Raw genomic sequence first — 27,830 nt, forward strand, 5'->3', positions numbered from 1 at the left:
TATCTTGCATCAAGGTCAAAACCCATGGCTAACAGCATAGTGCTCCAACATCCACTAGCTCTTGCCAACAGGGATTTTTTTCCTAGGCTTTTCAGAAAAGCATCTTCCTTTCAGCACATCAAAACCCTTCCATGGGGCTTTGGCACCATGGGAAAGCCATGGTGTGCTGCTGCCACACCTTTACCGTCCAGGAAGCCTGTGCAAGAGGCAAAGAAAGGAGAGCGGGATTGCTCATGGGAAGCCCTGGGGTGGATGTCGTTTCTATGGGTGCACCCCTATCCCAAGACATTGCGTTTCCAACATGTCAGATATGGTGAGGTGCAATGCGGTTGTTGCTTCTGTGGAGAAATTTCTTCACTGGGTAAACGCTTTCTGTGTCCTCCTGCTGCTGCCAGAAGTAAAGCCAGGCTGTGCTCAGAGGAGGTGACAACTCGTGGTTGTCCTTTGAGGTCAAAAGAGACCACAAAGCATCTTATAAAATGACAGCCTAGTCAGAGTACATTAAATAAATATCTGGCTATCAGTTCAACTCTGAGATTCCACAAGGGCCTGAAGGGGAAATAGCTTTTCCTTGATAAACAAGCCACTGTTTTTCTGGCCAGGTCATTCCTCCTGGTGATACAGGGATGTCTTAGGCTAAAATTTTAAATTGGTTTGGGGAAGATCCTCCAAGTATCATTCTTTAAAGGGACTATTACTATTCACACTGGAAGAGAGGCTGTTTTAGTGAACAAGCCCCATTAGCAGTGATTTATCTGCACTGCCATGTTTTTTTCATCAACCTTCATTTCTAATTCATTTTCCTCTCCCATGGGGCCAAGAGGCTCACATTCCCAATGCGCATGGAGTACTCCCCAGGATGACATCAAATGGCCCACACCAGCAAAACCACACGTCAGACCTTGGGAGGAGCAACAGGGCTGCTGTGGGAAAGCAGCACCCCACGCTCATCCTGCTGTCACTGCACGAAGCCAGCGGCCTCATCAGGCTCTTCACTTTGAGGACCAAGCAAATATTTAACAAGTTCCCCTTGCTCTGTACCAGAGTTCATTATCCGGTCTCCTGAGCTCCTTCAGTCAGTAATATCCTCTAATTGATGTGATTTGGCACTTGGCCATAGAGTTAAATTGATTTGTAGACCAGCGGGAGACGGCAGATGCCCTTTACGCTTGAGAAAAGTAGCATGTGGCTGTGTTTACTGCCTGCTGCAAGGGGATGCCATGGCAAGAGATGCGTTTGAGGAGTGCAGGAAGGGGGTGTGCCTCCTCAGTGTCCTCCTTCCACAGCCCCTGTTAGGTGACAAGTTGTGACAGCCACCAGTGAGCACCTGGGCTGGTTCACTCCAGCCACAAAGTTCTCCCTCTTTCTTTGGAGGCAAGAGAAATGGGGACATTCCTTCTCTAAAACCAGGGCAAGATTCACCAACTATCTCCATGTTCTTTTTGGAGGGGTGCCCCAGCACACACACCTGTCTCAGGGCTGGCGTTGATTTTGTTCTGGGGCAAGGAGAGTTGTCTCTTCTTGTGTGAGGGCAGCAGCTGCAGGCTGGTACCTGCTGGGGTTTATTCCCAGGAACTCATCAGTGCTGCAGCGGAATGGTTGAACTCCAAAGCCTGCACAGATTTTCTTGAAAGTGTTTTTATATGTTTTCTTGAAAGCCTGTTTTTATAATTATGAAATAACTATTAATACAGTAGAAGAGTTAAGAATCTCACTTTCCATTTCAATCATCTTACTCCAAGAATTTTAAGATAGCATTGAAAGCCTTTTCTTATCACACCAGAGCCACGTTCATCTTTAAGATATTTATTGATAATTAAAACCAATAAGATTCCAATCACTCATATAAAAATAATAAACCGGAATAAATCAGTATGGCTGTTAGAGGCAGGGGTAGAGATCCTCCTCCTCAGATGTCACGTTACTCCAGTTGTCATGGATCTGACAGGGCTGGAAGGATTTTTCCCGAGCACTGGCCGAATCCAACACGGAAGCCGTTGCCCTGGCAGTAACCTAGGGCCAGAAAACAACAGACAGCTTGTTCTGTAAGGATGGTAGGATTTTACCAGGAATAAAAGTGAATAAAGGCATAAAGAGACCAAAAATGACTGGAAACATTTGAGAAATGCAGTGGGGCATAAAAAAAAAAGAATATTTGGAAGAGTTCATGTGGCCCAGAAATATGAAAAAAAAGAAAAAGAAGCACAAAATGTTAAATACAGCAATATCCAAGTTCAGTGAATACGATCAAAGAGCAAACAAGCACAACATTTCTGTTTTCAAGGCTAACCTGCAGTACCATCAATCTAACTGGCAAGTTGATTTGCTGCCTGGCCCAGCCTTGTAATTAATATAGTAAATCTGGGTTCTCTTTCTGCGGCATTAGGACTGCTCTTGGGACATCGGGATGCTTGTAGCCAGAAAGACAATCATTAAACACCCTCAAACAGCAGGACCTATGCTTGCAGAATCTGTTTTGCTTGCTAAAATCAAGTAGCATAGTTCCATGAGAAACAGCATCTGACTCAAAATATCCATTTATCCTCTGTTATATAAACAGACATTGAAGGTCTGCTGACTGCTGCTGAAGTTACTGGTCTGTGATAGCATCTCTAGCTACAGGATGATTCAATTTCTCCCTGCTCCTGCGTGATGGAGAGATGACATTAGGACAGAGATGCTGCAGCGCCTCTTGCTGCCCCAGGCCAGCAGAGCTGCTCCAGAACCAGCATCCCTTAGCAATGCTGCAGATGAAGGAGGGAAGGGGACACAGCCAGGGGCTCCTGGCCCATCTGGGAAGACTATTCTGGGAAGAAACAGCTGAAGAGACCTACTGTTGCTCTCCACTAACAACAGCTGATCAAAGAAAGGACACAAGTAGCATATGCTGTAATTTAAGGACTGATTTTATAGTAGAGATGGGTTTTCCTAAAATAATAGCATACATCATCTTCTCTGCATGTGATAAAAACCAGCTGCCTTCAAGAAGCCAAGAGGCAGCCGAACAGAACAGATCTCATCCCCAATTCCCACTCTTAGCACAGAACAGCGGAACCTCCTCCGAGGAAGATGGGTGGGCTCACACTACAGGGCAGCCGAAGTTATTGCAGCATGAGGGCAGACCCTGCCAGCTTTAACCCATGATGCAGCTCTCACAACCAGGCTGAAATGAAGTTTTTCAAACGATGGCAGTGCCTATAAGAACTTGTGTAACAGCCTGCCCAGAGACAACATCCCTGTATCTGCCAGGTAATCCTCATTTTATAAGCAATACTTGAGTAAGACACTTGCTTCAAGGCTCAGCTCTGTTTCTATTTGTTTCATTAGGTTTCATTGCCAGCTTTCCTTGGAGCACTGGCTTATTATTTCAGTCCAGTTTAGTTGTCCCCACTGTCAAGTACAATTTAGAGCAGCATCACAGAGCAGCATATTCAACAAAGCAAGCTCTGTGCTGCCAGCAGCACTGGCCTGAGTGCCAAGATGCTACAAGAGAGGCTTTTGCAGCCTGCTGCAGCACATCAGCGGCAAACCCTCCCTTGCAATGCTCCCTCTCTGAGATGCCCTTCTTGGGAAAAAAATGTATTTCATTTTATGTGTAAACGTTCTGAAATGGCTCCCACAAGGGGAGCAAAACCACAAAGCTGAAATGGGAGTAGAAATTATGGGTTGGGCACTTGGAAAGAGCTAATGGCACAGCCTCAGGAGAGGATGCAATAGCACTAGTTCTGCCTCAGGGGTGCCTTAAGCCACTGGATCTGCCATACATCACTGAATAGGGGCAGAACTCAAACTGTCCCACAGCAGAAGGCCCCAGAAGCACCTTGCTCTCACAAATGGTGTGACGCTCTGATCTCTACAGTCACAGACCATCGCTAATTTAAAATAGCACAGCAGACTGATTAACATGAGATGTTCCCACTGGGGCAATGGTACCTTCATCCAGGTTAACAATGATGCCATTGTGCCATCTTTAGAGATAAAAGACATTCAGAATCTAAAATATTGATTTAAGTAAGGGCAGCTTGTTCTGGGAATGAAGAACAACATGGATCGTGTCCATGGATCCAGTCCTATCCGTCCTCAGCTGGCCACCTTTTGCCAGCAGCTCCCAAACTGCAAGGTGCTCATTGCCAATAAGGATATCACCATGTCACTCCAAAGGGACATGCATAATAACTGACTGTATCCTAACTTAGGGCTCTTGGCACAGTTAGTGGAGAGAGATTTGCACTTCAAGAGGGCACAGGCATGTGGACACATACTAGCATCACACCATCACATCCTCCAGGTTTCTACCTAGGCATTATTCACTCAGTTTCTCTGCCCTAAGTCACATTTGTGTTTTCTAACAGTGTATGCTGGTTTGTTCCCTGTGCACACTATCTGTGATCACATCAGCATGATGAACTTGCTCAGAGCCAGGTGTGGGACTGACTGGGTCTTCTCTAATGATGCACAACATCCCACAAGATACTCTTTAAAAATTCAGTAGGCAACATAGCAATGTGTACGCAGGCTTTAATCAGAAGTTTCTCATGGCTATCCCAGCCAAATATTCGCCACCTCAAAGCCACACAGGGGCTGAGAAGATGAGAGGAGAGGAAAGGAAAAAAATAGATTAGTTTTCCACTTGTCTTTGGATTAAAAAGAGGTAGGAGTGGGATTTAAATGACAAAACACCATGGTAGATTTTAATTCATAAAATCCTTCGTTTCTCAAGATGAAAATTAAAACCCTGGCCCAGCATGAAACAGCTCTCAAGCACAGCCTTTTTCAGAGGGAAGCTGGTCAGGTGTTCTAGCATGCTGTTTTCCACATATTTAATTTGCAGCACACTTCATTGACTATGCCTAACATTACAAATTAAATATTATTTGCAAAATAACTTCTTTCAGCATTTGCCAAACATTGTTCCATATGCAACCTTGGACTGTGCCGGCAACTCAACTGCTCACCAATCCTACTCCCTGGGTATTTTTGCCCATAAAGGCCAACCAGTCCCTATTATCTCCTTAGCAGTCACGCGCTGGCAAAGCAAGATCATTAACTACTTAGTAAAGTAAATAATTTAATCTGGAAAGATTTATTGATATTTCTATCCACTTATTTTTGTCTCCTGATAGGGAAGATGGAAATAACTGTGCTTGCCTGGCAGGTATGGACAGAACACAGCCCACCTTCCCACCAGGCACTGACATGGCTAGGATGAATATATGGAAACATGTCCTTGGGGCAGCCTAAGAGCAATTGTTCAGCCATTACCTGTCAAAATGATTTCATCTCCATCCTGCAGGAATTTACGAGATTGTCCACTGCCAAGAGGGATTTCTTTTGTTCCATTCCAGGACAGCTCCAGCATGGAGCCAAAGCTCTCTGCCTCCTGCAGTGAGAGTTAACACACAAATAAACAACTTTTTAGTGTCTGTCCTACTGTTAAGCTACTTGCTGCTGGACACAGACACACAACTATGTTAGCTCTATAGAAGAAAGTTTTGGTGTTGATTGAATTCAGTGATACGTTGGCTTGTTTTCCTGACTTTGCTTTTTAATTGCTTGCTTGCTATAAGCAGTCATGCTTAAAGACAGATATTGTCTGGTGTGTTTAACATCAAGCTGCACCTTCTAAAAGTAGTTTGGGCCTGAATGGAAACAAATCAAGGGCAATTACACAAATTCAGTGCTTTTATGTAGTCATGTTTCAGAGTTTTATTTACATTTTGTTCTTTAGAAAAACAAAGTTGGCAAAGGTTTGTAAGTCTTTAATGCCAGTCTGCAGTACAATAGTTTAAAGGAAGGAAAAACCACTTCAGAAACGCTCAAAATGGGAGTATAGGTATCCCAACTTGGAAACAACTTACCTGAAGCTGTCTCTCAGACAGCACGAACAGGATTTATATTTGATGTTTTCAGAAAGTGTCAGTACCTTATCATATATTGCAACAACTGTGCTTGTGGCAGTATGGGGGGAATAAGTGAAGCTGGTTTGAGATATGTAGTAATAAAGAAACCAAAAGTCATACCCATGCACTTTTTGCATTCTTAAAAATAAAAAAGCTGCATTTCCTAGAGTGTAAATGGCCATGTGGACGCTTGTGCACAGAAATTAATTTGCATCTATAGTAAAATAGTTCTTAGGGAAAGGAACGTGGAAGACATTAAAAAACAAATAGCAATAACAACAAAAACATCACTTCTCAGTGCAGTTTTGGGGCTACTCAAACAACAGCCCAAAGTCCTTAGGAAAGAACTGCAGATATTCTCATGGCTGCTCAAATCAAACAAGGCTTAGACCCAAAGCCCTGCTCAGTTGGTTTTGGATTGCTGACGAGTTCTCAGTGACTATTGTTATTTAAACACTTACGGGTCCACTGATTGTGCCAGATGCCAGGAGATCTCCTGGTCTGAGGTTGCATCCATTGATTGAATGATGAGCCAGCTGCTGTTTCATGGTCCAGTACATGTGCTGGAGGAAGGAGGGAGAGGAGGCTAAAGCGATGAGGCACAAACCTCTCTAGCAGGCTCTTAGCCTACACAGAACGCATGGCATTCTTGGGATGATGCTGGTAAGACTGTCCCTAAAGAAAAGTTTCCTTATTTAACAAGGGACATCCAGCATCCTAAAAGCAACAGTTACTCCTCAGTTACTTAGTGCTGCATTCTCAGTAGTTACTGCGGCTTGCCTGATTGTTTACTAAATGACAACCAGGACGTGTGTATAAAACATATACTTTTACATGCAATTTAAAATTTAAAATTTTAAAATTTACATGCAATTTAAAATTTCTCTTATTTTAGCTAGATATCAATTCTCAACCTCTTCTTCCTCTTTAAGGCCAGTACTCCTCACCCAGGATCCATGATTAACCCATTTGAATGGGTTTATAGAAAGATCTCCTGATTTGCTGACTACTGATTTACTGATTAAGGTAATTACTATGCAAAGAACCAAATGTGAATATAAAATTGACTGAGAAATCCTGCAGCTGGTACATATACCTCCTGACTGATGATCCCCTCCATCAGCCCACAGGTGCAGAGCCACCACACTGCCCACAGAGGGACAGACCCAGACTCAGAGCAGGGCTGCAGCAATGAGTCTGAATGTGAATTACCAGCTGCAACTGCAAAGCCGTATTGCACTTTGGCACAGTGAGAGGCAATTCCCTTTGCCTGCAAGTCCTCTGCTCTCACTGCTCCCTGCCAAATGAGCACACAACTTACGATGCTGTGGGCATGCTGAACTGAGCAGCGGAAAGAGCTGCCCCTTTCTTCAGTGCTCGAGCATTCAGATGTTTCCATCTCAGTAGAGGAATCGACTGTCACCACCCTCCACTCTTCTCCCTCTGTCACCTCACAAACATAGACTAAGCGTGATCTTCAGCTAATGCAAAACTCAATGTTTGAAATTGCATAAGGCTAGAGCTGATAGCATCAGCAAGATTCCAAACAAATAAAAGATATCAGAGACTAACCTTGAAATTGGACCTGCATATAATAGTTGGCATGCTCATTCCTTCTCCTGCAGAAAACAGAAAAAACGAAACAGAGAAAAATTTATTTGTATTGGATGAATGATGTTGGAGTCTTTTTGTTTTACAGATGGACGGAGACTTCTTTTATCACTCTAATCCCCCACAGGAAACAAGTAATAACATATTCTAGGTGGCTATGAAGGCCAGCACTGCATAGAAAACAAGCATGTGGAAGAAACTGGGGTAGTATCTAGGCGCCCATTTCCTACTCTCTGGTCTAATAAAGGAGCAATACCTGGACCTACCGGCCAGCAGGGCTGGGGCAGGGAGAGAGCGAGGGCTTGAGCTGGGTTAACATCTGAATTTCATGAACATCTGATCTTTCCATGCCCTGTTTACATCTGCCCATGAAGGCAGACCTCATCGTAAGCTGACCATCTGGGAAGCATTCCCTCCTTGACACATTGCTGCACAGCCAACGGGGAGCATGAAAAGCTTTGCCTCTTCCTCTGACAGGGGCAATGTGGGCAAAGATGGAAGAGGACTGCAGAGCCAGGAGCAAACTGTCTGAAATACATGGTGGTTCTACATTCTTTAATTGGTAATTTCAGCTTTATAGCCTACACAGCACTATTGTACCTTTAATAGCAACAAAGAGCTTGATGTCGAAAGTGTAGGGTTCTTTATCCTGAAGGTAGGGCAGTGGCTTGGGATCCTAAAAGCACATAAAAGTCACCACAGTCAAAACAAACAGAAAGGAAAAATTCCACGAGCCATCCCAGTGACTTTTTGTTTGCCCAGGCTATGCTGCACACCCCATTTACTGCTCTTATTATTGCTTTTCTTGGTCTCATGCACACACTTTCAAAGACCTTCCTGAACAGATGTGATATCCGTATAATCCAATTCCTTTTCCTGCACATGAGCTCCTAAAGCCCTCTCCAACACCAGAGCATGGATGTTAATCCCAAACACAGTGGCAGCACACCTTTACTCTGAGCCCACATAAAGATCCTCTACAGAATCTTTAGTGTCTTTTTCCATTTTAACTAAAACCCTACACAATGCAGACAACTGGAAATGCCTGAAATAAGTGTTTTGGCTTGAGTCCACTCTCTCCACTCCATGGAGCCAAGGGCTACCAAACAGGAACAAGAAGCTCTCTGATCAGTTTATTTTCCAGATGTTTTGAAGGAGACCATTTTTCTGCTCTGCTGAAGCAGGCCGATGACAGCTCAGGACACCAGGTGGCAGCATTAAGTGACATTAAAGGTGGGCTCAGGGGGTCCAGGATGTCTTGTGTGTTTTGAAGCAGACTCACACTTATAAAGTCTATGAATAAAGTGTTTGGCACTGGTACAACTCAGTCATTTCAGTGATGGGACCTACCAGTTCTGCAGAGATTTTTCTAGCACTATTTTTCCTTTGTTTCAACCCTTTCTCTTGCTAACCTGGACAGGGTTTGGCAACACGAATGGCATGAGAGCTTCCATGGTGACCACCCAAGGAGAGATTGTTGTGCCAAAGCTCTTGCTCAGGAATGGACCCAGAGGAACGTATTCCCACTTCTGGATGTCGCGGGCTAGGGAGGGAAAATTCAAAGCAATGCTGTTAAAACATATCCTAGGAGTTGTTGGGTAGATGTCACACCTGTGAAAGAGTAACACGGACTGGAAATGTTATCACTGCCCTTTTCTAGCCATTGTGTCCAAATCCTGATTTAAATCCATTCCTTTGAGACCATCAAACCAATTCTCTTAGACTGGCTAGATTAGGAAGAAAAGTCATCAGTAATTAAATAAGCCAGTATTTATTTTATATGTATACATATACATATACATATGTATTATAAAGTACTTATATTCCTAGTATATTAATGCTTTTACTCTCAGTTAAAGGTCTGTGCCAGTCGTACAGCCAGTTTCAACTAGTTAACTACGCTTTTGTCTGCTTAAATCCATGCAGAGGCTGAGGGATTTGTGACTGCCAAATCCTTTTCCTACTCTTGACACTGAAATCAATCCTCTGTTACAATCATCATCCTTAGGGCTGTTCCATCTCTGCCCAGAAGAAACTACACGGATATTAGCTCTTTCATAAGTAAATAAATCTTCATTAGGCAGCAATTTCCAGTTCTACTGATTGATTGAAGATGGATTGAGATATAGCTTAAGAAATGCAGACAACATTTCATTTTCATCCCTTTCAACCACAGACAGTGATTTCAATAATCACTATTCTACTATTAAAATATATCATTTATCACTATCTAAGGTTTCCTACGACGCTGTAACCCCCTCTCCAGGCAGAATCCCGCAGCACTGATTACCACTCCAGTCATTCATAAGGACCATCCCAAAGATGTGCTCATGGGCTCTGCTGATAGGAATTGGCTCCCCATACTTGTTTCCAGGACCTACAAAGAATGCCTGAAATTGAAAGCCAAAATGTTGATTAAGGAAGTTTTTAAAGCTAAAAATCTTTACTGCACAGAGGATTACATGCACAAGCAACAGAGGCTACATGGGATGGGATTTTGCATAATTTCCTATAGACAAAATTTCCCACAGACAAAACCCATGGCCCACTCCCTCTTTCTTCCTCTCCATGAAGCTGACAGGCTTAAAATACTTAAGAACACTGTGTTGCTAAGAGATAGTCATTAAATAAGGCCATGGTGTTGTCAAAACACAGGAGCAAAAATGATTCCTCCTAATCATAATCCGGATGTGGAACAGGTTTGTCCACTGAAGTGACTTCGTTTGCTGCAGATAGTGAACAGGAAAGAGTTTGAAGTCATCCAACGGAATGCTGAACGTGGCTGGAGCCTGTCGTGACAGTGGGGAAGAGGAGGCAGGTGGAGAAATGTGCCCATGATGTAAAAGAGATCATGAACTGGATGCCTACATTTGCTCCCTTAGAAAATGTACAGATTGAGCACTTTGCGGAGAAATTCACAGGGAATCTCAGTTGTCTCTTTCTACCAACAATATGGAAGCTTTTTCTTCCAAAGCCACCTTCAGTCTTCATCTCACAGCAGCCAGCAGTAAAACTCAGTCTGTGTAGGTATGGCAGCACTTCACTCACCTCACTTTATGGGACTGCCTCCTACTTTATAGCATTGAACCACAAAGCATACAGCATTAAACACTTACGGTTCATTTTTAGTAACACTTCCCTTAATATCAGACTTCTTCCATTTTTTTTTTAAAGGGGAGAAATGGGGAATAAATCATATAAAAATATATGAATCATAAAACCCATAATGAGCAACCCTATAAAACTCTCCTTTCTTGATAACACTAAGCCACAAGAAGATGTTCCTTCCAAGGATGCTCTGCTACAACATCCACAGTACAGATTTCATCTTTTCAGCCAGAAGAATGAGGAGATTGAATTGCAATTCCAAGAACTCACACCTTACTCTGCTCAAGGCTCAAGGCACAGACAGCTTGTGCTTCCAAAATCCCCAGTGTCCATAGAAGGATCCTGGCTGCAGTGCAGAGGTAACTCTGAACCAGGTAACAGGTTGTGGTGACTGATAAAAAGAATTATGCCTGCATGTTTCCAGTCTGTGGCATTGGTGCTCAGATTTGGCCAGAGGACCAGTTTCCAGACTGAAAGCTGTGAGCAAACCACAGCATGAGTTAATGCATCCTGCAACTCGTCAGAAGGGAAGGTTTCTACTATAGAAATCTTTATTGCCTGCTGCACAGACTTCTCAAAAGCAAACACAGGAATGGACCTTATGAGCTATTTATTTTAGAAGAACCTAAACCTTCCTTTTCTACCCTGTTTCTATTGTAATGTTTTTTAACTAAAGCGGCAGGGGGAAAAGCCCCTTCTTACCATTTCTAACTCAATATCCAGACGCTTACAGGCACCAAAAACTGGAGGTTTATCTGTGAATAGAAGAAAGAGTATTGTATGACAGGAAGGCAAGTAGGGAAATAAAAGTAACAGCAAGAAGAAACAGAGAAGTTGATGCTGCCTGGCATGCAAACACAAGATGGCCTTAATTCAGGGTTTTCTCTTGCCCTGACACCAGGCTGAGCTTTGGATAAGTCATCCCAGGCCCTTCCTCTCTACTAGTCTGTGATGTGAAGAAAAATAAAACCCAAAAAACACAAGAGGCACATTAAAAGCCTACCATGGACTCACCATTGTCAGGTCTCATCTGCCCCACAGGTCTCCGGATGGGCGTCCCAGACACCACAACAGATGATGCGCGGCCATGATAACCAACAGGTAAGTGCAGCCTTGTGAGACAGCATCACAGAACACAGGTTAGCTGTGTCACCATCACCATCCAGAGCAACTTTTCGAGGTGGAAACACCAAAATGGTGTGAGGTACGAGGAGAGAGGTTTGCACAGATGGACGTGGACATTTGCACCTTATTTCCTCTGATATAAAGACATGAATGAAGTATAATCCAAAGCCCTGTAGCTGTCTTAATGCACTTCTGTGCCACTGCTCCACTTAATTCCTTGGAGCTTAAATCCTGCACTATTGTCATTCAGCAAAGAAACAATTTCTTAGGTAAATCTGACTTTGAACCAGAGGGCTGCATTATAATTGGTGTGGCTGCTGCAACAAAATGCAGTGCAGACACAGCTACAGCTGGGGACGTATGGTTTTTTAGTTCTCTTATTAAATTCTTGACAGTACATAGTCTCACCTGCTATGAATGGAAAACAGTATTTCCTGAAAAACTTCTCAGATCTTTAAAAAAGTAAATCTATATACAGATAAGCACGCAAAATAACACTGCACCAGAGAAAAACCTGAACTACCCACCAGTTAGGCATCAAAGCATTCTCCTTCCCCCTGAACATGATCCCAACGTTTGTGGCATGTTGGCGTGAAGAATAGAAGTCCGTATAATCTCCTGCATGGAAAGAAGCCCATAAAATAGGGATCAGTGGTAGGAAAGTCTCTCACCTGCTGGGGCTAAAGCACAAAGTATGCTGCTGGCAATGAAAAGCACAGAAAAGGAGACAGCAAAAGCACCGAGCAGGGGCATGTAGCGACAGTTAATACCATTAGGGCAGAGGTGTAATTAATAGTATAAAGGCAGTGATTGGCACAGTTCACCTATAAATTTGACAGGCTGAGAGTCTTGGGGTTGTTCAGCCTGGAGAAGAGAAGGCTTAGAGGAGGTCTTATAGTGACCTTCCAGTACCTGAAGGGGCTGCAGGAAAGCTGGAGAGGGGCTGTTCACAAAGGTTTGTGGTGATGAGGGGGGAAGGCAACAATTTGGAGAGGGGCAGATTTAGACTGGACATAAGGAGGAATTTCATCATCACGAGAGCAGTGAGGCGCTGGCACAGGTTTCCCAGGGAAGCTGTGGCTGCCCCATCCCTGGAGGTGTTCCAGGCTGGATGGGGCTCTGGGCAGCCTGGGCTGGTGGGAGGTGTCCCTGCCCATGGCAGGGGGGTGGAACTGGGTGATCTTTAAGGTCTCTTCCAACTCAAACTATTCTATGATTCTATGAAAACTATGCAAAGAAAAGTGGCGCTTTTTTTGAAGCCTCGAGCAGAGAAGAAGGGGAAGAAGCGTAAGGACACCGGGCAGCCGCCAGGCCCCCAGGGCCGAGCCGAGCCCCGCGGCTCCCGCCATGCCAGCGGCCCCCGCCAGGAGGAACCGCTCCTCCTCAGGACATCTGCTGCCCTCTGCTGCCATCCCCGGCAAACAGCTCCCACCTTCCCGACTAATGGCGGGTTGGCGGGCAAAACTCAGCTTGGGATGGGGCTAAGTTGTCTGGCAAGTCACCTTGCGGCCCCAGCAGAGGATACAGCCAGGGCTTGCTCTCAGGACAAGCACAAAGTGTGCACAGGACAGGGCTGAACATAAGTATGGCGAGAACCTAAATCACTTGTAGCTGCGTGACACAGCCGCTCTCACGCTGCCAGGGCAGCACTCACAGCCGCAGCACTCAAGAGAGCCAGCAGTTTTTTTGATAAGATATATCCAGCCTTAAACTATTTGCAGGAAGGTATCACATCTGTGGATACTCATCACGGTTCCTCTGGGTCAGGCCAGAATTTGCCCAAAATTAGGGCTGTGCCATCTGGAACAGGGGTTGGCTGCGAAATGGGCGAGTTCGCATCCCTACTCCAGCGAAGGTCATATCCCTCGAGTGATTTTCACCAACCTGGTTTGGGTCCAAATATAAATTTCTGTTTAAAACAGGAAAATGTTTATATATCTATATGGATACACTAACTCCAGAACAGTCCATGGAATCATGGGAGCAGAGATAAGTTTTGGGATGCAGAGTAATAGTCTGGGAGCGGAGACTCATGCCTCTTTATGAGGCTCTGCCAGAGTATTTGCCTAGCAAAACTCTGGAAGATCTGAATTATTTTCTGACGGTAAACAGGGAAAATGTTGGAAAATGAACATGTATTTCTTCCTTGGCTTTAGTCACAAAGGCCTTTGGTGATGCCAATCTGATTACAAGAGTTACATAGCACCAGCCTCTGCTTTAGTGAAAAATGCATCCAGGAATTTTCTGGCTGCTGCTGAACTTCCCCAGGCTTTTGTTCTTGCACTACAGACAGCACCTTCCTTTCATTACATACAATAATCTACTTCTGGCTCCTGCAAAACCCATGCCCTGTCACAGCTGTGATCTGTCTGTCTGAGCAAGCTGGAAATAAAACAGCTTCTCCAGGAGGGAGCAAAAGGCAGTGCCGAGCAGCCCTCAGCTGCAGGAGACTCACCGATGTCAGCTGGCAGGTGCATCATCGCAGAAGCTTGAGGTACAAATGCTCTGAAATGACAAACGACAACTTCAGCTCTCAGAAAACTTGTAGCTCTCCCTCATAAGTGGTCTATAAGCATTTAAGAGCCTGACACTCACTCCTAACTCCTTCCTTAATTTACTTCGCAAAGCCTCGCAGCAATAAAACCTTGCAGAAAAACTAAGACAACTGCACAAGCTGCTGTTACTGGGATGGTTATGACCAAAAGGAGCATCCATCGAGGAGCGAGCAGGTAGGGAAGCACACTTGAAGCAAGCCTGCTCATTTTCCAAGTAGCACAGAGAAACACACGATGACCACACACACAGCTGAGCAGGTCACTGTTATCCCTGCCACATAGAAACGATGATTTTATGTGAGGCAACTCTCGCAATCCCCGATTCAAGCTGCTGGGCCTGTTCAGAGAAGCCTGTATCAAGCAACGGTTCAACCCTTCTCCTGCACTCGTGTGCCTAAATCACTCCAGCAGAGTTGAACTGCCAGAGCAGGCACTTAGGGCATTTAAACCATCACTCTGGAGAAAGGCTTTTGATTAACGGACACACACATTTTCCATCAGCACAACACAGAGCAGAGCACAGTCCTCCCCTGTTCTACACACTACCTACAACTGGTGTGCTGCCCTGGATCTGAAGCCAATTTGCACAAACAGATTTGGTTTTAGCAAAGTCAGATGGTTTCTGAGGAGCAATGGGAGGGGCTTCCCCATGCCAGAAGATGCTCCAGGTGTGAAGGTAGGGCAGTGCCGAGGAAGTTGGGAGAAGTGTAGTGGAGGCTCGTGCAGCCACATCTTCACCTATGGCCGTATGGCCGGGGAGACAGCCTGGCTCCACGCCTGCCTGGGCAGCCCAGCTCAGCCCTCTGCAGTGAGGCTACAGGTCTGGGTACATCCCAGGGCAGAGCTCAGCACTCCCAGGGTAACAGCCTGGATCTCTGGGCAGTTAAAGGATTCACCAAAGACATAATTAAGAGAGGGAAGCTCTCAATATGCTCAAACCCCAGATTATTCCTGTTCAGACCTTCAATTTCGGTGTCCTGGATCACAGAGTAATACAGGTGATAGAGGGCACAGCTGAAAGGTCCCTGCACCCCACAGCATCTCTCCACTCCCTCACCTTCTCCGCAGCTCCGTGTTGTCCCTCAGGGTTGGCTCGCTGGCTGACAGCAGCTTCAGGAGAACAGCCCTCGCTTCCATCCACGCTGCCCGGCCCAGCCCCATGAAGGCGTTCAGGGTAGGCTGACAGGCGACACAGAGAGGCAAGGAGGCAGATGAAAGAACACATTTCGCTTAACCTTTGCGTGCATGGAAGATGTTGTGCACTTTCGTCCTGGGTTTGAATGCCCGAGGGCTGGGGCTGCACAGCAGTGGCTGCCTGGATTGCCTGTCCTCCTTGTCCATAACTGCCTGCACTCCCATCCTCCCACCACAAGACTTCTGAAAGAGGATCTGCTGCATGTTTGCATCATGTCTGTCCTAACACTACTTCAGCCATCAGCAGATTTGATACCTCAACTAGCTGTAACCAGAGGTCATTTGCATTTACATTTACCCTTAACACAACCTCCCTGTCATTAAAATCCCATTTGATTCCTTGCCATGAAGCATGGAAGGCACAAGCGGGATTGAAGTAAAGTTTAGGCTTTGTGTCAGACCTCTGCATTGCCAAAGTCTAACGAAACTTTCTGCAAAAGTGTCCTTTGGACCCCCAAGTCCTCTGCTTTCCTTGCTATGGCAGGTGTGATGATTTAGCTGAGCCTGCCTGGTGACACATTTTCAGTTCATGCTCATTATCTCACCACAAGTTTCTAAAAAAAATCTTACATTTCTAAAATGTGCATGAAAATCCAAACAATAAATACCTGGTCAAAGACATGCTGATGTTTGGCAAGAGCTGGTCCATTGAACAGATGTTTAATGACACTAAGATCCAAAATCTGGTCTCCAATTGCTACCCCGAGCCTGTGCCTGGGCTGCAAAGCAGGGAGAGAAGAAGAGTTTATGATTGTACCCCAAAGTCCTTCAAAGAGGGCACTGCGGAAGACAGTGACCTTAGAGAGTTTAATCCATCATGGACAAGGTTCTGATGCCACAGCAGTTGACCATTAAGAGCTAGTTGGTGAGACCAGCTGCTGAAAAACATTAAGACCTAGAGGCAGAGCATCACTGCAGACTCCATGCAGAGTTTGAAGGGTGGGAGAGTGCCTTCCCCTCATCCCGTCTTTTGGGGAAAGGATAGGACAAGTAGAGGTTTCTTTCCCTGCCCCCTTTCCTCTAGAAGTATTTCCCCACTCCTCGTTAATGACAAAGACTTCAGAATATGCCCATATAGCTGAAATACACTCTAAAGTAGGAAAAAGCTGATCCTCCTTCTACAGGTAGGAAACTGAAACATAGACATGCTACGGGTGGGATTTGTCACATCCCTATAACCATGTAATGGTAGAGAGAAATAGAGATTTCTGCACCACGGTTCCTCCCTAGAAGGTGAAAGGTGCTCTGGACTCCACTGAAGGTGCCAGGATTGCACCACAGACACATTATTTCTGTACCACATCGAATGAGGCAGCCTCACATCATCCATCCTCACAGCATGCAAGGAGCCCACAACTTCCATGTGAACTCCAGCCCAGATCCTTGCTAGAGGGACAGCTTCCCGCATGTAAGGGAGACTCTGGATGCATTTGCAAGCCAGATGCAACTTAAGACACAAAGACCCTGTTGATCCACTGCAGCTCTCGCAGGGCCGGCACCAAGTGTGTGTGGAGCTGGCGGCGACAGCGGGGGAGCAGCACGGATGGTCCCACTGCAGCTCTGCCACAGCTGTGCGGGGGTTATAAAAACACCATAATGTTCAAAGACAAATTACAATTATTTGTGTCTTTAGGCAAAGAAAGACAAACTAGTGACAGTTATTATGAAGGCTAGTTTACTAAAAGGGAATAATCAATGAAAATTCATGCTGTTAAACCTAATTTTTAAGCTTTTAATTTCTAAACAAGATTCCAAATGGGCTAATAAATATTTATTCAGCAAACATTCCTGCAGAAAACTCTAAAGGTCATGTCAGGTTAATTTGTAACTAGGATAGTCAGGAATGACATCAACTGCCTTAGCTTGAAATCATTAATACACTGGACCACTTTTAGCATATTATTTTCCTAAATCATTACCCTAAATTCTTGCCTGCATTCTATAGGGTTTGACCAAAGATGTTTTCTTCAGAGAACAGTTACTGGAAAAGGCAGAAAAATAATCCACACTTGCTGGATAACAACACACACATCTAGGAAGAGATTAAATAAACCATCTCAGTTTTATCTTTGAAAAATAACAGATCAGAAAATCTCCCAGTTTAAATTCTTTTTTTGAAACTTGCATGGATCAGCCGAGACAGCAGAAACCAGGAGATAACTGTGAAGTCTCTGTGAGCAATGATAAATAAATGCTCCGCTTTGTCCTTCCGAGAGACATGGCTTTTGGTTCGTTTCCCTTCCTCTGGGAGGGCATGTCTCCAGGGCTCCATCCCCACAGGCACTTGGAGGTGTCAGGTTCAGCCTAGCAGAGCTCAGTGCTCATGAAAATGGGATGTGGGAGCTAACTCCTCGGAAGAAAGGTTGAACCATGTTATCTTACATAATCATAAAACCTAAGGCCCAAAGCTGGCTCAGTCTGTAGTCTTTGGGCACAGCTTCAAACGTCGCACGCTTTCACACATTCAATGCATCATTGCATAAACTTATGTCCAAAAAACCACAATGGGTCAGAAATGAAACATGTTTTGTTCTCTGGTTTCATGCTATTTCACCCACCAAACTCACCAAGAGCAGGCTCTTAACAGACCAGAAGACAAGACTCGCTTGCAAATACTGTCTGTACAATTCAGACTTCACTTTTGCCTTATGTCAGTTCATGTTGTGCAAGAAGGACTGGGCGCTACAGAATTAAGAGGAGATTAAAACAAATATTTGATGTGGTTTGTTAACGGTGATGGTGCAATTACAATCAGTCACAAAGAAAACGAGGGATTGAGTTTTAAAATGTCAGTGCAAACTGCCATGCCTTTACCTAGAGTGAATGGATCAAACACAGGCTAAATGATTTCACAAAAACTGTCAGAAACACACAAAAACTACTGTATGTAACAGCCAAAGTACTTCTCACAAGTCTTAACACTTCATTTCTTTAGTGCAGTTTTAAAGAAGTCACCATCAAAATAAATACTTTAAGAAAAAAGCCAATGTCGTAGTTTTGCTGTCAAGCCAGGAAACCCATGCAAGCACCTTGGGCCGAGAGGTTTTCCTTTATCCCAGGTTGCCAGGAATTTCTACACTTATTCACAGCCTTGGAGGAATTACAACACCCCAAGGACAAAGCTTGCTGTTACTCACCTCCTCCTTAGTGGAGAAAACCCCATAGGGGAGATTCTGGAGAGGAAAGTCTGAGTCCTTGTCTACCTGGATGAAAGACATGCTGAACACCAAGCAGTCCCTGCTTACGGATGAGTGCCTCCAGGTCCAGGCTGCCACGTGCCTTCCTAGGAGGAATATCTTCTTCAGATGTTGCAGCCTGCAGCACAGAAGCACCAAATCTGTGCGCCCTCTGTCCTCAGCCCCAAGCCAATCACTGATCCATCTCCATCCCACCCCTCCACCTGCTGTAGATGGCAATGGGCCCCAGTTAATTAGTGCCAGAGGTTTGCATGAGTCAGCAGCCTTCAACTGTTCCGTCAATAGGGAACAGGCTCGTCCTGCTGGACAAACCCTCACATGGAACTAGGGCCTTCTTTTGGCAAATACATGGCTGTGGGTGGGAAGCCAGCTCTAAGACCAGAGGTAACTCTGCTCATTTTTCTTCTGAGGGGTCATTTACAAGCCAGAGCAATGGTGAAATGGTGATGCCCACACTGAACAGTTCTTCCATACCTGAAACTGCACCATGTGTGCTTTTTCGTTTTGTAATGCTGCACCCGAGTCCTTCCATTTATTGCAGATAGTTCCAGTAGCTTTAAAACAGCAATTTATGTGCAGCCAACCTTAAAAAGCAGGGAGGAGAGGCTGCTGCTTCTGCTCCCAGCCCCCGTTTTCCCCCACCTACAGGAGAAAATTCACCCATATTTAGGAAAAGTAGAAACCAATGAGGGAATATCCTTGAAATCAGAATCAAAGACCACCCCCTTTTCAATAGAGATGGTTAGAAGTTTGTGACTTCCAAGCCAAAGAACCAATTTCCTCTCAGCATTTCCTGTAGAATCCCCATACCTAAGGTACAACTCCATTACACTGATTGCTAGAAACATGAACACTGTGAAAAGGTTTCATGTCAAGGCTATAGGACTTGGGTGTAGCACCTGCTTATTCCAAAAAGGAAACAAGAACATCTTGAAAGCGTGTTTCAAATACACACTGTGCATCTTGAGAAGACAGATTTACTCCAGTGTGTTGTAGTGCTGCGAATGTGTTGGTTTTAATTAAAATGTTCATCTGCTAAGCTCAAGCCAATGCCACGAAATGTAAAGCTTCGCCAGTGAACCAGATTGAGCAGCAGATCAACCACCATGCCAACACAGAGCCAATGCCAAAGCAAACAAAGACAACACACTTTTTATGTGTCAGGGATAGGTGGATTTCCAGTCTAAATGCAAGTTGTTGTATCAGGACCATATACTCTTTCAAAATTCTTAACTCTAACAAATGCGCACAAGCCAGACCAAAGGTTTATTGGATCGCTTTGAGAATGGTAGGTGTGGAAGCAATGTTGTCCAATGCTGACCTACCTCACCGTCAAGACTGCCACAGCATTGAAAGGCAGATTTCCTCTTGGCACAGCCACCTTTCCTACCGTGTAATTGAGGGCCAGAGGAGTTGTTGCTTCAGAACAGGCAGTGCTGAAAGCAGTATGTGAATTCCAAAGGCAGTCACACTTCTTGTACCTTTTCTTCTTTCAGTCTCTCCGATACTAGAAAATAAACAGGATTGGTTTTCCCCCATTGTGAAATCCCCAGTGCCTCCTCCCTGCCTGGCCCAGAAGCATGACTGTCTTAGATGAAAGGCAGATTGGAGGAAGGGCACGCAGGGGAGAGAAAAACACTTCTAGGAAAAGGATGAGAGACCAGAAATAGAGAAGAGGGAGGAGCCAAACCGAGTAGAGTAAGAGAACTGGGAAGTAGCCTCAAAGAGGAAAGCAAACTGAGAAACACCCATGAAAGATGACACCAATTCTCTTCCATGCTCTGTGCTGTCTAAGAGGAAGTTTAGCAAATGCTCTGAGGAAATACAGGATCTTTGACCCACAAAAAGGCAGATCACTACCAAAACTTGCCGGGATGACTTATTTATTCCCTCTTTTACTACAAAACCCCCTGTGCTTCATAGATTGTGGCTAAGCCATTTTTGCAAGCACAAGATACTTCATTTATTATTGGGTCTTGCAGATTACTTTCCACAGCTATCTGACAGAGAAAGCTCCTTCTGCTGCGTAGTGTTTATATGCTAAATGTAGTGCTTTATCTACTAATTGCAAGCCATAGCTTTTAAAGAGCATTCAGAAGGATGTAGCCAGCTTTGATTAAAAATTTAGCATTTTAAATAAAGCCATACAATCTCATTTATTTCAAAAAAGCTTAACAGCAGTCTTTAAGTCACCAAATGAAATTTCAACTGCAAGATCAGTACCATCTGGAAAGGAATTAGTTCTACTTTAGTGCACTGTTAAGTTTGGTGATGAGCAACACTGGCTGAAGGTACCACAGTACTACATAAACTACACAACTTTTAAGTTATATGGATGACTAGGGTGGTTGAACAGTGAGGCAGAGTCTGATCTAACAAGACAGGTAGTCTTAACTAAAAGGAAGTTACTGAGCACCCTCACAAGACAATAGAGCAATTCCTCCTACCCTCAAATGAGGATCACTTACAAGCCTAGAGATCCACTAGAGTACATGGCAGGTGGCTGTAGCAGTGTTCTACACTGAATTCTATAGATTTCAAACCTGGGAAATAAGGATGTCTCATTGGAGAAACTTTTTTAAGAACCACTTTCTCACCCAACTTTGAGGAAGTCTGTGCAGCGCTGCTTGTCAGATACTGGATCACAAACCTCACAGCTCTATTTCCCAGAACAAGAATCACGGGTGTGAACCTACAGCCCAGTCGCTGGCCACATCTTTTTACCTGTAGATGAGTTGCCACAAATGACCCCAAACTTGCACACGAGTGACACGCTGCACAGGAAGCACAGAGAACTCCCTGCGCAGAATGTGTCAAGGCACGAGGTAGAAAGCTTCTGGAAATTGTAGTCTTTGACAGTTATAGATGAAAGGGTAAGAAAAAAATAAAAGAATCAGAAGTTAGTCCATATCCCAGTGCCAGCTATCTCTGTGAATAAACACCCTGTAAGTAAAGAAGGTCTCCATGAAAATAAAGCAAAAGAAATCCAAGTAACAGATGCCAGTGACAGCCATAGGGGCTCCGATTTTTTTTTAAACTTTATTTAATCAAAGTTAAGACGTGGATAAACATAAATACAGCACAGATACTTCAGATCATTCTTCATATTTGTGTACAGACAGACTGATGGATGTAATCCCAATGAAACCTGCAGTCAATGAAGTGCATACAGCCTTCCCCCCCCCAAAAAAACAAAAACCAATTTAAAAAAACAAAACAAAACAAACCCACACAGACAATCTCAGCACACACTCTCATTACAAATGATTCATACATAAATAGGTAGAGGGTGCAAACAAGCTAATATGCGAACATGTATAACCTCTCTTTAATGGGAAAAAAAAACCAGAAGCAGCCATAATGATTAAAATACATTCAGTTACTGATAACTAGTTGTGCCATACAAGGCATTATCAAAAAAAAAAAAAGAAAAAGGAAATTGTGCTGCAGAGAAAAGCTATATACAACAAGAAAATAAACTGCAAAGTTAACGCATGCACGTTTTATCCTGGAAAAGCACAGCCCTCCAATATTTTCTCCACGTTTGTTATAAAAGCCCTCTGCACTCAACTAAAATGAAAATGATCTTAAAGGATAATACTTGTAAAGTTTACTTAAGTCTTCAGCCACAGAAAACTGCAATGAAAATAAATGTTCAGAGTCATTTTCAAAACAAAAAACAAAACCAAAAAAATCTATTCATCTGATGACATGCATGATTAAAAGGTCTAGGCAAGATACACTGCTCTACATTCCTGATGACTAAGGAAAAAAGCTCAAGTCAATTTAATCTGCAGATGGTCAGAGGATTTTGTATTCCAGCAGAAGCAGCAGTTCAGATCTTCTGGATCTTTTCCCCAACAACTACAGGATTCTCTTTTCTGATTTTCTCAGCAGCATCAGCTTTGTAATTGTAAGAGCAACTGTGTACATCTGAATAACGGTGCATACCACAGTAAACGTTTCCACACCGACATTCAAACCCTGTGGACAGAAATATTAGATTAGACTTTTCAACATTCTTAATTACACTGGTTTGTTTTAAATCCTGAATGTGTTCACTCACTAGCAATACATCTCAGTCACCACTGTCAATCAGTCAAAAGAGTCTCTGCTGCAGAAAGCATAAGAATCACAAATAATACATTTTTAAGTGATTACAGTAAGATTTTACTCAATTGACCGTTCCTTCCTACCACATGATACACTAGCACACAACAGTGACTTCCTGCTAGAGATCTCCTGCTCTTTTTCTTTGTTTATGAATCTTCACCCTGCAGAACTTGAGTTTTCTTAGGCCCTTTCACTGAACCACTGCAAAGCTGGTTAGCAAAGAGCAGCAAATCATCATCCAATGCCTCAGCTAAGCAGACTTCCAAGGGAAGTATTTGGAATTATGAATTTCACTTAAAGCAGGGATCTGAAAAACAAAATCACACATGAATGACCAAATCTACTAAGAGTCAAGCTGAATGCACCTTTGGCCATGTTTTATTTCAAAATCAACGACACTGAGATGCCATGCCCCATTCTCCCCTTAAGAGAAGAACTTCTCAAAGCTCCAAAGCCTAAACAAGTCTCTAAGAAAACTGAAATCAGAATTCCTTACCAGTCAGTCCAACCTTCTTCCTGCACATGAAACAACGATTCTTTTTCTGTTTTGGTTTGTCAAGCGACTTGTCTTGTTCTTCAGGTGTAGGCTCTGCACTCTCCGACACTGAAGCTAATATTAAAAAAGTTAATAAGAACATTGCAAGGGGAAGTTTCTCTCTCTCTTCCCCCTCCTTCCTCTGTTGAAGTCATATGATAATCTAAAGCCTATGCTGTACATTTAGGTTGTAAGCTTAGCCCTTTCGCAGTAGCTTACATGTCTGAAATGTAACAGACTCTCAGTAGTGGTACTGGAATTCCCTTCTAGACCTTCAGTCACTGAAGGCTTATACAAAGTTCACAATACAAAAACACCACAAAGAAACAGAATTATTTAAAATAAGGTTTTCAAGTAAGATTCAGTGCTGTTAGATTCAGGAAAAGAGTCCAATTCCAAGTGTTTGCCCATCGGTGTTACTAGTCCAGGTCCTAAAATCTGCCTACAAGAAGCATTGCATTTATTAGATTTGAGTAAGACACACTTTCAAATACTGAGTCAAAATTATTTTTGCTGAAGGCTGCAGTGCTGAGGCCACACAAAATGCAGTGTTTCAGAACAATCTCTGTCACCTTGATGCTGCTGCTCTTGCACACCTGGAAAAAAGCCTACACAAGGGCTAGTCACTACCTGGGTTGAGACTCCATTAGCTCAAGATTCACAGACTTACAGGAAGGAAGTACACTATCCTGATACCCAGAAGGGAACAAGTAAACATTTTAAAGACAACTTTCAACCTACTTGAATATACTCTTGCATCTGAAAGAGATAGGTTATAGGTTGTGTGGGAGAATATAAACAAGTAATGATAGTATTTGCCTGACCCAGGTAAAAATAGAACATTGGCTGCTTTTCCTCAAGTATTTGCACATTCCTTACATTACAAAACAGAAATAGAAACCAAAAAACCCAGCTTCATTTCAAGAAGGGCTAAGAGCCAATCTCTGCCTACCAGTCATTGCTAGATCACAGCAGGACAAGTCTCCAGTGAGTAAGGTATATAGAACCTAGGAATATTTGCAGCAAAGAAGCAAAGTATGAAAGCGAGTTCCAGCTGGGAGGAGCATCAATGGAAGCAGAGCTAGAACTTCTGCTGTAAGGAAGGGAATACAATAGCAAGCCCAGACATTTGTCAGTGAAAAAGCTGCAGGCATTCTGTGCAGCTGGACTTTTGTTATATGGAGAGTGTCAGTTGCAGTTCTGTGCTAGTTCGTTGCCTGCTGACTACTATTCTGCATGACAGTTCTGGTGGGGTTTCTTCCGATGCTGCTATTTTAACGGTTATTTAAAAAAAAAAAAAAAAAAAGAAAAGAAAAGGCACTTTCCACTTCTGCAATGCATCAAAACATTGTAGTCTGTACTGAGTAACATTAATGGGTAGCAAAATACCTGACCACCAGCAAAGACTTTGCCCAAGCAGACAGTGTATGCCAAAGGCTAATCACCAAAGATAGACTGTTCTATGTGATTTACTAAATCTTTTAAAAATCACCATTTATATTACAAGCAGAGCTTTTCTTTGTGCTGAAACACATAAGAATTGATAGTCTACAAAAAGGATTCAATGGCATTAAATGGTTGTTAAAGAGCACATTTCTGAGTGGACAGATAATACGCAAAAGTTTGTGAGATAAGAGTCAAAAGCAGAAAGGATAAAAAGATGCGAGACGGGTATCAGAAATGGTAAGACATACGTAACTAAACTCTCGCAGTGTTATACAGAACAGACAGTGCAGTATTTATTAATTCATTAAGAAACCTGCATGCCGTGAATTAGCATTTAGCAGCTAACATTCAAGTTTGCATTTCCCATTGTAGCAAAATCCAGTTACCTAAGTTTTACTAAATGCCTCTGTAACTATTAGCCAAACCTTAGAAAAAATTGGCACTGTTCCCTACGTAACAAGGCTCTCTAATACATATATACTTAAATTTTCTTTGCGCATATAGGTCTCGCATTCAAAAGGTTTTAAGTATTTTTAAGGGCTGCTGCTCACTGCAGAACTGAGCGGGGGAAGATTCTTCTACTGCTGCCACACATCACTTATCTACTGCAGTAGCCATAATTTGTTTTTGCATAGGAGCCAGAGATTTGACTCAAAATGCTCTATGATCATCATGAATGTCCCAACTACTAAACCACCTTTAGATGACAAAATGCCAGTGCTGGTGCTCCATCTACAAGTTAGTGTAATGAACGCAAAGAAAAAGGTCAGGTAAAACGCAACACCAGCCAGCTTGGAGTTCACAGGAAACATGCTGCAGCCACTCCCAGCTGCTGTACTTTGTCTGGATTCCAGGATGCTACTGCCTGCTTTGCTTGAACCGATTCCCTCCCTTCCTCCAGCCCCAGCACTGCCTTTAGCTGGAGAACAGAAACACTGGCAGCACCAGTACAAGCTGCCAATTCACCAAAAAGGAATAAAGCATGAAGATGCACTCATTTTTCTCGAGCTGACAAGTTGCACTGGCTGCTAGAAGTTCCCCGTTATACAGAACATGTTCTTAGTTGATCAAAACAAGCAAGGTCTGGATTTCCTCCCGAAGGCAGACACTTTTGCTACTGCTTTGCATGTGCCAACCCTGCCTGAACTTTAGTGCCTCTGACTATGAAAACAGTACCCATGAGATAAAGCACACTCCAGTCCTTGCATCCCTGCAGGCACAACAAACAACTCCATGCATTTGCCACAGGACTCCTGATGCCTGGTCTGTTCTCTCCTCTCTCCCTAACAACTAAGTAATCCCTACTGGCAAATCCTAACAAGGCCATACAGTTGAGCAAAAAAGTACAACAGCCCATGATGCAATCTAAAACAAGCTGAAGAGATGCTCAGAATAGAAGAAAGCTGCTAGAATAGGTGGACTGTAAATTAATGAGTTTCACTTTAGGTTATCTTCGATGTTATGTTCATGATATTTAAGAGCATTACAGTGACAAAAATATTCTATTAGTCCCTGTCTAGCATGTGGGCTTTGCTAAAAGTGTTCCACCCCTATAAGCATTATCACACACTCACTAAATGCAGTATCTAGATTTATTAACATATTCTATAGTTTTTCTCTATTTCTTCTGCAATGCATAAATACAATGGAGATAAATCTGAACTCTTTAGGTTTTTTACGCCTTTGTAGTTTTAGCTTGTCTCAAACAGCAAGTACAGCTGCGCACACAGCTCAAGTCCCATTCACCTCTCTACTTCAAAAAATAATCTAAGAAAGCTTAGCTAATCACCTCATCTTTTATTCACTTATTGTAGCCTAGTATGTTTTGATAAATGGCAAGGTGAGGGGACCTCAACTAAATACAATAGACTAACTTATTCTACAAGTACCATAGAACAATTTGCTCCAGGACAGACATTCCAACAAAGCAAGATTTTTATCAGAATAAATACTGAAGAAATTATCAAAGCAGACAATTTCTTATTTTCCTCCCCTATATCAACAGAAGTAGCATTATAAGCTCTTTAGCCTGGGACCAGCTACCACATTTCTGTGCATTTTTTTTTCTTTTTTAAATGCTACAAAGCCACACAATAATAAAGTAACTTTGATTCACACTTTTCTGTTACATTCTTGACAGCAGCCTAAAATTCAAATTCTGAATGACAAGGTGGAAAAGCTTTAGGATGCACAATTGTGACAACAATTCAATGAAATCCACTTAGCATCCATTATAAGCTGCTTTGCTTTGAAAGTGTAAGTTTGGAAAGAAAGTACTTTAAAAGTGGAAACATGACATTTCCTATGATTTTCAGTAAAGGGATAGCACAGAAGCAACTCTTCAGAAAATGAGGTTGACACTGCCACAGTGAGTTATAAATAGGGATTGTAATTTAGACTGCAATTACATGGTGGTGGTGTTCTTAGTTTAGAAAACACTATGGTACAAAGAAAAGGACACAGGACACACTGAATACTTTAAACACCTGATATAGGTTGATCCTTGAAATGCATACTGTAAAGTGCAAATACACCCTGAAATCAAAACCTCTACTTGAGAAATCTATCTTACCTTCTCATAGGGAGAATTAGCTTTAGAGAAAAGAATTAGAAGGAGCACAGATTTATCCAAATGGGTAAGAAGAGAAATACTTCTCAGAAAACTTGCTGGGAAAAGTCTTTTCGCTGGCCCAAGTTACCTGACAGTAGAAGCATCAAAGACCATTTTAAAATAAAGCACTTCCCCTGCTTCCCACTGAAAAGATAGTGGGTGCTGCAAACTAGAGTTTCAATTTACAGCCAAGCCAAGTAAGGAAGATGCATACGCAACCAGAGACTAATTCAGGCACTGGACGGAAGATGAAGAATCATGACACTAGCAGAAAGAAGAAAAAGGAAAATCAGGGTAGTGAGATTAGCTTATAGAAGTTGCCACGTTCATATCAGCATTACCCTGCAGCGCAGCATTCATGTGCCTGACTGAGGTGTTCTTCTCCTGAGGTTCCCAGAACGGGATGTACCTATGCGGGAGCTGGACTGCATGCTG

The 27,830-nt window shown here is 43.3% G+C and overlaps 2 protein-coding genes across 5 annotated transcripts in view; both read right to left on the bottom strand.

Moving 5' to 3' along the window:
• Nucleotides 1-1,810: 1,810 nt before the first annotated feature.
• Nucleotides 1,811-18,893, bottom strand: FAH (fumarylacetoacetate hydrolase). The gene is made up of 14 exons (XM_009561723.2): nt 18,631-18,893; nt 16,102-16,212; nt 15,357-15,478; nt 14,200-14,249; nt 12,272-12,362; nt 11,634-11,731; nt 11,322-11,374; nt 9,802-9,901; nt 8,924-9,054; nt 8,112-8,187; nt 7,473-7,519; nt 6,362-6,463; nt 5,263-5,380; nt 1,811-2,013 (listed from the first exon to the last, which is right to left on the bottom strand). Exons 1-14 carry the CDS (start codon nt 18,709-18,711, stop codon nt 1,934-1,936), a joined length of 1,260 nt encoding a protein of 419 aa, XP_009560018.2. The 5' UTR covers nt 18,712-18,893; the 3' UTR covers nt 1,811-1,933.
• A 2,817-nt stretch (nt 18,894-21,710) lies between these two features.
• The window catches only part of ZFAND6 (zinc finger AN1-type containing 6), a 36,631-nt gene continuing 30,511 nt past the window's right edge, over nt 21,711-27,830 (bottom strand). For all 4 annotated transcript variants that reach the window (XM_054077743.1, XM_054077742.1, XM_054077740.1 and 1 more), the window contains 2 exons: nt 23,300-23,413; nt 21,711-22,674 (listed from right to left, as the gene is read on the bottom strand). In XM_054077743.1, coding sequence (XP_053933718.1) covers nt 22,526-22,674; nt 23,300-23,413 — 263 coding nt within the window. In that variant the 3' untranslated portion in view covers nt 21,711-22,525. The remainder of the gene's footprint in view (nt 22,675-23,299; nt 23,414-27,830) is intronic.

This window comes from Cuculus canorus, chromosome 12 (assembly GCF_017976375.1).
Source record: "Cuculus canorus isolate bCucCan1 chromosome 12, bCucCan1.pri, whole genome shotgun sequence".
NCBI classification, from domain to species: domain Eukaryota; kingdom Metazoa; phylum Chordata; class Aves; order Cuculiformes; family Cuculidae; genus Cuculus; species Cuculus canorus.

Coding starts and splice junctions, on each gene's coding strand:
- FAH (XM_009561723.2), bottom strand. CDS start 18,711: ATGTCTTTCATCCAGGTAGACAAGGACTCAGACTTTCCTCTCCAGAAT. Junction 12,363..14,199: donor GCACCTGCCAGCTGACATCG/GTGAGTCTCCTG, acceptor CTTTCCATGCAG/GAGATTATACGGACTTCTAT. Junction 11,732..12,271: donor AATGCTTTGATGCCTAACTG/GTGGGTAGTTCA, acceptor CTGTCTCACAAG/GCTGCACTTACCTGTTGGTT.